This window comes from Oncorhynchus gorbuscha, linkage group LG16 (genome assembly GCF_021184085.1).
Source record: "Oncorhynchus gorbuscha isolate QuinsamMale2020 ecotype Even-year linkage group LG16, OgorEven_v1.0, whole genome shotgun sequence".
Classification (NCBI taxonomy): domain Eukaryota; kingdom Metazoa; phylum Chordata; class Actinopteri; order Salmoniformes; family Salmonidae; genus Oncorhynchus; species Oncorhynchus gorbuscha.
Window position 1 is genome coordinate 58927923 of NC_060188.1, and position 9400 is coordinate 58937322.

General features: G+C 41.9%; 1 protein-coding gene across 1 annotated transcript in view; it reads left to right on the plus strand.

Moving 5' to 3' along the window:
• The window catches only part of LOC123998901 (AP-1 complex subunit beta-1-like), a 68485-nt gene extending 65867 nt beyond the window's left edge, over positions 1–2618 (plus strand). Inside the window, 1 exon segment of the mRNA XM_046304124.1 lies at positions 572–2618. Coding sequence (XP_046160080.1) covers positions 572–646 — 75 coding nt within the window. The 3' untranslated portion in view covers positions 647–2618.
• Positions 2619–9400: the final 6782 nt, after the last annotated feature.

Consider the following 9400-nt stretch of genomic DNA (forward strand, 5'->3'; position numbering starts at 1 on the left):
GTGCCTGGCCATACAGTCATGGGTGAACAGGGAGTACAGGAGGGGACTGAGCATGCACCCATGGGGAGCTCCAGTGTTGAGGATCAGCGTGGCAGATGTGTTGCTACCTAACCTTACCACCTGAGGGCGGTCCGTCAGGAAGTCCAGGATCCAGTTGCAGAGGGAGGTGTTTAGTCCCAGGGTTCTTAGCTTAGTGATGGGCTTTGAGGGTACTATGGTGGTGAACACTAAGCTGTAGTCAATGAATAGATAAGTGTTCCTTTTGTCCAGGTGGAAAAGGGCAGTGTGGAGTGCAATAGAGATTGCATCATCTGTGGATCTGTTTGGGTGGTATGCAAATTGGAGTGGGTCTAGGGTTTCTGGTATTATGGTGTTGTTGTGAGCCATTCCATACCAGCCTTTCAAACCACTTCATAGCTATGGACGTGAGTGCTACGGGTCTGTAGTCATATAACTTCTCTGGGATAATTGCCGAAAAGCAATTAAACTGTTGTGCAGTAGAGAAGGTGAAATGTACTCAGACTTATTGAGCTGAAATGTAACCTATAGTTTTTCCTATCCTCTCTTCCAGCTGTCCTTGAAGTGCCGGGCTCCTGAGGTGACCCAGTATGTCTACCAGGTGTACGACTCAGTCCTGAAGAACTGAACCTTCCGTCCGTCCACTCACCACCCTCCACTCCACACCTCGCCCCATGAACAAACAGCAGCTGTTAGCGTTTTAGTCATGTATTATTCCTTTCCCTCATTCCTCTCCACCATCTTTACCTCCATGGGAGAATGTGACATCCCCACTCCATCCTAAACTAAATGTCTTAATGTCGTAAAACGTGGTTGATGGTGAAGCTCTCCAAAAAGAAGAAGAAATCTTTCATATTCACTAAGCCATCGGTCCCACCTTTGTACTGTATTGCCAATATTTGAAAGTGTAATATCATATATGTTTTGTGTCTATTTTTTATGCTTGTTCTGCTTCCATGGTACTTTTCCTACTTTCCCAACCGTTCCACAAGAGATACTTGATTTGGTGCCATCTTCCAGGCCATACTGGGGCGGAGGTTTCCAGTTGAACCAGTTGCTACAGTATGTCTCCATGATGCAACAAGTACCATTCTGGGCCAAGATAGTGAGTAGTAGTGAGAGGACGAGCAGGAACAGGGAACATGAAATTGTCAGGCAGCCATAATTTTAATGCATTAGTGGATGTCATTCTCTACTCATTTTAGTAACCACTATGCTGACCACTATTTATGATGGCTATTATTACTTGTTTGCTCCAGTCTGTGCCATTGTTCTTTTACATTTACATTACATTTAAGTCATTTAGCAGACGCTCTTATCCAGAGCGACTTACTTTTTTATTGATACTTGCAGGTAGCTGATAATTTCAAGCTTCTCAACGCTTTTCTGATTGCTCGACCTGCAGCAGCCATCAAACACAGTTATAGTCATTCCTAGATTTCCAATAATCCATGTCCCTTTGCTGATTTTGTGTTGCAGTATTAATTATTATGCCAATTGTGAGTGTGGCATGAGTTGTCCATTCTGTTATACTGTAATCATTTTATGTTGATTCCAATGAGATTATTTGTTATTCTTTATATGTAAGATAGTTATTGATATTCCATTTGCAGCTGTTCCTCCAAACAAAACTAAACCCTAAACCTTGGGTCAAACCCAAAGCCAGGGTCAATATCAGTTGCTATTTTCATAGTAGATAACAACCCCATACTGTCATCAATTACATACCTACTGTACGTGTTTGTGGTGTTCTGCAGTTAAAATCACCTCCCTGGCATTGCTTTATCCTAAACATGGAGGCTATGTAGTGCTTGCAGGCCACCTAATGACCAGGCTCCCCCTTCTATGATTATACTGTGCAGTGACGTGGTGTAGTTTGTAGACCTAAAGTTCTGTACGACTAATGAAAGATGATTATTATATTACTACCTTGTAACCCAGAATTAGTGTGCTTGTATTCCATAACAGAAAAACGTTGGCGCTATATTCCAGTTATGTACCAAGTCCTTGTGGAAGTTGTATTAATAAATGTATACAAACTGATGTGATTTTAATATGCCATATCTCTATGACTAACCATGCTTGCTAGACCTCTGGTAGTTGAGCTCAAACATTGTTTATCATTTTATTAATTATTTTTATTGAAGTCAATGTAAAGTGCAGTCTGAAGGGTACCAATTGTGTTTGTGACTTCAGCTTTCTAATTTTATTGTTGCCACATGCTGATGTGCCTGTAAACCTGCATGGAAGCGGTGTCCATTGCTCCCCAAAAAATCTTTGCTGTCTGTTTTCCTCATTCTCAAAACAACACTAGGCTACAGGGGATGGTCTTATCTTTGCCCAGAATTTGACTGCATGTATCCCAAGCAAGATATTATAAAGGTGTATTTGGGTGTAGCTTCCCATCCAGAACTTGTTTGAGAAAAAAATATTTAATGTACTTATAAGCCCAGCAACCAGGAATAAGCCTAAAGAACGGCTGTAGTAAGAAGTAATATGATTCTTCTCCTCAAGCTAACCTATTGATACTGCATCACTCCTCGTCGTCAAGGTGGCACTGTATCCTCTATTATTTCAATAAAATGTCCGGTATAAACGTATGCAATGCCTGATGTTTCACTCATTTGTTCACAATCCATAATCACACCAGAGGTAATATGACCAGTGCACGACACACAGCCAAAGGCCAGCCATAGCAGTGTGTAGTCCACAGATGCTCAGAATACAGTGAGACTCATTCAGAATCAAAGCTTATTTCCCTTGAGATGCTACTGATGTTTTAGGTGGATTTTTTTTCCTTTGGAGGGTAGGCATTTTCACACTGACAATCTTTACATCATCTGCATTGTGGGGATTGGGAAGAAGTCTGGCTTGAACTAAAGTAATTAGCAGAGCTATAGGCATAGAGAATGTCTCTGGTAATTAGTTGCTCTAATTATCTTCAAAATAGACATAACTCAGTCAATAAGACCCCCCCCCCCCCCCCCCTAGTTCTCTCTGTTGACACGGCAAGCGGTCCTGCTGCATCAAGTCTGGAACCAACAAGAGCCTGAACAGCTTCTACCCCCAAGCCTCTATGTAGTACTTTGGGCCTCTCATAGTCTGTTCTGGACTTGGGGACTGTGAATAGACCTCTGGTGGCATGTCTTGTGGGGTATGCGTGCAATGGTGTCCGAGCTGTGTGCTAGTAGTTTAAACAGACAGCTAGGTGCAGTCAACATGTCAATACATGCCTGCTGCTGCTTTTTACCATGTCACTTTATTCCTAGCTATATGTACATATCTACCTCAATTATCTCGTACCCCTGCACATTGACTCAGTATTGGTACCCCCTGTATATAGCCAAGTTATCGTTACGCATTGTGTATTTATTACTTTTATTACGTGTTTTACTTTTAAATGATTTATCTTTTCTTTCACTGCATTGTTGGGTAGGGCAGGTACATAAGCATTTCACTGTTAGTCTACTGTTGTTTATAAAGCATGTGACATAACATTTGATTTTATTAGAGGAAGAGACGAAGCGAAATGATTAACTTCTTATGGCTGAGGGGCAGTATTGAGTAGCTTGGATGAATAAGGTGCCCAGAGTAATTCCACTAGATGTCAACAGTCTTTACAACCTTGTTTCAGGCTTTTAATGTGAAGGGGGAGTGAATAAGAGCTGTTTGACTAAGGGGTCTGGCAGAAGCCATGAGCTCAGTCATGCGCACGGCCGTGAGAGCGAGCTGCGTTCCTTTTCATTTCTAAAGATAGGAATTGTCCGGTTGAAACATTATTGAAGATTTATGTTAAAAACATCCTAAAGATTGATTCTATACATCAATTGACATGTTTCTACGAACTGTAATATAACGTTTTTGACTGTTCGTCTGAACGCGCACTGCATTTGGATTACTGGGCTAAATGCGCAAACAAAAAGGAGGTATTTGGACATAATCGAACAAAACAAACATTTATTTATTGTGGAACTGGGATTCATTTCGAGGAAGATCATCAAAGGTAAGTGAATATTTATAAAGCTATTTCTGACTTATGTTGACTCCACAACATGGCGGGTATCTGTATTGCTTGTTTTTGTGCCTGAGCGCTGTATTCAGATTATTGCATGGTGTGCTTTTTCGGTAACGCTTTTTTGAAATCTGACACAGCGGTTGCATTAAGAAGAAGTATATCTTTAATTCCATGTATAACACTTGTATTTTCATCAACATTTATGATGAGCATTTCTGTAAATTGATGTGGCTCTCTGCAAAATCACTGGATGTTTTGGAAGCAAAACATTACTGAACAAAACACACCAATGTAAACTGAGATTTTTGGATATAAATATGAACTTTACTGAAAAAAACATGCATATATTGTGAAGTCCTATGAGTGTCATCTGATGAAGATCATAAAAGGTTAGTGATTAATTTTATCTCTATTTCTTCTTTTTGTGACTCCTCTCTTTGGCTGGAAAAAAATAGCTGGGTTTTCTGTGTCTAGACACTGACCTAACATAATCGCATGATATGCTTTCGTGGTAAAGCCTTTTTGAAATCGGACACTGTAGTGGGATTAACAACAAGTTTATCTTTCAAATGGTGTATAATACTTGTATGTTTGAGGAATTTTTATTATGAGATTTCTGTTTGAATTTGGAGGCCCTGCACTTTCACTGGCTGTTGTCAAATCGATCCGTTAACGGGATTTCACACGTAAGAAGTTAACTCCGCCCAAAATCTGTCCAGGAAAATAAGCACACGAAGTGAGGAATTTTTGTATGGAGGTCAGTTGCTAGGTTTCTATCCAATTGGCGAAGGATTTTAATGGGAATATTCTAAAATATTCATAACAACAATATGCACACTTTCCCACCAGAGATTTGTTTCCATCAAATGTACTTGTTGCGGATAAATGGCTGTGTGTGATGAGGTAGTGCACACATACAAACAAATTGCTGTAAATACCCATGTACAGGATAAAACAATACAAGTTAAATGGGTTTCCATCGCATTTTCAACTGGTTTTGTCACAAAAAAGATATAATTATATAGCGAATCTGCGCACTCTGGTACTGGCATATGCGCCTTAGCCAACAGCTTACAGATACAGTGCGAGTATAGGCATAACCGCGGAAAGTAAGTGTGCTAGCACCCACAGAAAATTTTGGAAAAGTATTCATATACAGTACTAGTCAAAGGTTTGGACACACCTCTCATTCAAAGGTTTTTTCTTTATTTTAACTATTTTCTACATTGTAGAATAATGTGAAGACATCAAACAAAATATATAACACATACAGAATCATGTAGTAACCAAAAAAGTGTTAAACAAATCAAGTTGAGTCACAAAAACCATCAAGCGCTATGATGAAACTGGCTCTCACGAGGACCGCCACAGAAAAGGAAGACCCAAAGTTACCTCTGCTGCAGAGATTACTGCACCTCAGATTGCATCCCAAATAAATGCTTCACAGAGTTCAAGTAACAGACACATCTCAACATCAACTGTTCAGAGGAGACTGCATGAATCAGGCTTTCATGGTCAAATTGCTGCAAAGAAACCATAACTAAAGGACACCAATAAGAAGAAGAGACTTGCTTGTGCCAAAAAACACAAGCAATGGACATTAGACATGTGGAAGTCTGTCCTTTGGTCTGATGAGTCCAAATTTGAGATTTGAGATCGTGTTATTGTGAGACTCAGAGTAGGTGAACGGATGTTCTCCGTATGTGTGGTTCCCAACATGAAGCATGGAGGAGGAGGTGTGATGGTGCTTTGCTGGTGACACTGTCTGTGCTTTATTTAGAATTTAAGGCACACTTAACCAGCATGGCTACCACAGCATTCTGCAGTGATATGCCATCCCATCTGGTTTGCGCTTACTGGGACTAAAATTTGTTTTTCAACAGGACAACGACCCAAAACACACCTACAGGCTGTGTAAGGGCTATTTGACCAAGAAGGAGAGTGATGAAGTGCTGCATCAGATGACCTGGCCTCCACAATCACCCAACCTCAACCCAATTGAGATGGTTTGGGATGAGTTGGACAGCAGAGTGAAGGAAAAGCAGCCAACAAGTGCTCAGCATATGTGGGAACTCCAAGACTGCCGGAAAAACATTCCTCATGAAGCTGGTTGAGAGAATGCCAAGAGTGTGCAAAGCTGTCATCAAGGCAAAGGGTGGCTACTTTGAAGTATCTAAAATCTAAAATATCTGTCAATTTGTTTAAACTTTTTTTGATTACTACATGATGCCATATGTGTTATTTCATAACTTTGATGTTTTCACTATTATTCTACAATGTAGAAAATATTTAAAAAATAAAGAAAACCCTTGAATGAGTAGATGTGTCCAAACTTTTAACTGGTACTGTATATATTTATATATATATATATATTTAAATACATTTTTTAAACAAAAGTAGTGCACTGGGCCTTTAATGCTATTAAAGGCCCAGGCCCAGTGCACTACTTTTGTTTAAAGAATGAATTTAAAATATATATATATAAATAAATATTTGTAAATGCCTAAATGTGCATTTACAAAGTATTGCCTATAGCATATTTAATGGGTGGCTGTTGATGTCCTAGGTCAGAACTCTCTTACCCTGTTCCTAGAGAGCTACCTTCCTGTAGGTTCTCTCTCCAACCCCAGTTGTAACTAACCTGATTCAGTTTATCAACCAGCTAATTGTTGAATCAGATACACTAGATCAGGGTTGGAGTGAAAACCTACATGATGGTTGATTTCTGCGAACAGGGTTGGAGAGACCAACCCCTTTTTGGAAATGGCAAATTCACTTTCTCATCCATAAACACAGTCAAGTTCAGCAGGATGAGGGGCATTGTTATTAGGAATGACATCTAACATGGATGGATTGCTAAAATAATGGTTAAGATCACTCTTCATCCATTTAACTATTATGGGGAGACCTAAGCTTTTGGCAGCCAAGCACAAGTTATCAGTGTAGCCTATTATTCTGTATACCTCTGGCCCTTCTTTGGACACTGTGTTAACTAACCTCCAGATGAGCTTCAATGCCATACAACTCTCCTTTTGTGGCCTCCAACTGCTCTAAAATGCAAGTAAAACTAAATACATGTTCTTCAACCGATCGCTGCCCACACCTGCCCGCCCGTCCATCACTACTCTGGACGGTTCTGACTTAGAATATGTGGACAACTACAAATACCTAGGGGTCTGGTTAGACTGTAAACTATCCTTCCAGACTCACATTAAGCATCTCCAATCCAAAATTAAATCTAGAATCGGCTTCCTATTTCGCAGCAAAGCATCCTTCACTCATGCTGCCAAACATACCCTCGTAAAACTGACCATCCTACCGAACCTTGACTTCGGCTATGTCATTTACAAAATAGCCTCCAACACTCTACTCAACAAATTGGATGCAGTCTATCACAGTGCCATCTGTTTTGTCACCAAAGCCCCATATACTACCCACCACTGCGACCTGTATGCTCTCGTTGGCTGGCCCTCGCTTCATATTCGTCGCTAAACCCACTGACTCCAGGTCATCTATAAGTCTTTGCTAGGTAAAGCCCCACCTTATCTCAGCTCACTGGTCACCATAGCAGCACCCACCCGTAGCACGCGCTCCAGCAGGTATATTTCACTGGTCACCCCCAATGCCAATTCTTCCTTTGGCCGCCTCTGCTGCCAATGACTGGAACAAACTGAAAAAATCTCTGAAGCTGGAGACTCTTACCGCCCTCACTAGCTTTAAGCACCAGCTGTTAGAGCAGCTCACATATCACTGCACCTGTACATAGCTCATCTGTAAATAGCCTATCCAATCTACCTCATCTCCATGCTGTATTTATTTATATTGCTTCTTTGCACCCCAGTATCACTTTGCATATTCATCTTCTGCACATCCTACCATTCCAGTGTGTAATTGCTATATTGTAATTACTTCAACACCATGGCCTATTTATTGCCTTACCTCTCTTATCCTACCTCATTTGCACATGCTGTATTTAGATTTTTCTACTGTATTATTGATTGTATGTTTGTTTATTCCGTGTGTAACTCTGTGATGTTGTATGTGTCGAACTGCTTTGCTTTATCTTGGCCAGGTAGCAGTTGCAAATGAGAACTTGTTCTCAACTATCCTACCTGGTTAAATAAAGGGGAAATAAAAAATATACACTGCTCAAAAAAATAAAGGGAACACTTAAACAACACAATGTAACTCCAAGTCAATCACACTTCTGTGAAATCAAACTGTCCACTTAGGAAGCAACACTGATTGACAATACATTTCACATGCTGTTGTGCAAATGGAATATACAACAGGTGGAAATTATAGGCAGTTAGCAAGACACCCCCAATAAAGGAGTGGTTCTGTAGGTGGGGACCACAGACCACTTCTCAGTTCCTATGCTTCCTGGCTGATGTTTGTTTTAGTCACTTTTGAATGCTGGCGGTGCTTTCACTCTAGTGGTAGCATGAGACGGAGTCTACAACCCACACAAGTGGCTCAGGTAGTGCAGCTCATCTAGGATGGCACATCAATGCGAGATGTGGCAATAAGGTTTGCTGTGTCTGTCAGCGTAGTGTCCAGAGCATGGAGGCGCTACCAGGAGACAGGCCAGTACGTCAGGAGACATGGAGGAGGCCGTAAGAGGGCAACAACCCAGCAGCAGGACCGCTACCTCCGCCTTTGTGCAAGGAGGAGCACTGCCAGAGCCCTGCAAAATGACCTCCAGCAGGCCACAAATGTGCATGTGTCTGCTCAAACGGTCAGAAACAGACTCCATGAGGGTGGTATGAGGGCCCGACGTCCACAGGTGGAGGTTGTGCTTACAGCCCAACACCGTGCAGGACGTTTGGCATTTGCCAGAGAACACCAAGATTGGCAAATTCGCCTGTGCCCTGTGCTCTTCACAGATGAAAGCAGGTTCACACTGAGCACGTGACAGACGTGACAGAGTCTGGAGACGCCGTGGAGAACGTTCTGCTGCCTGCAACATCCTCCAGCATGACCGGTTTGGCGGTGGGTCAGTCATGGTGTTGGGTGGCATTTCTTTGGGGGGCCGCACAGCCCTCCATGTGCTCGCCAGAGGTAGCCAGACTGCCATTAGGTACCGAGATGAGATCCTCAGACCCCTTGTGAGACCATATGCTGGTGTGGTTGGCCCTGAGTTCCTCCTAATGCAAGACAATGCTAGACCTCATGTGGCTGGAGTGTGTCAGCAGTTCCTGCAATAGGAAGGCATTGATGCTATGGACTGGCCCGCCCGTTCCCCAGACCTGAATCCAATTGAGCACATCTGGGACATCATGTCTCGCTCTATCGTTGCACCACAGACTGTCCAGGAGTTGGCGGATGCTTTAGTACAGGTCTGAGAGGAGATCCCTCAGGAGACCA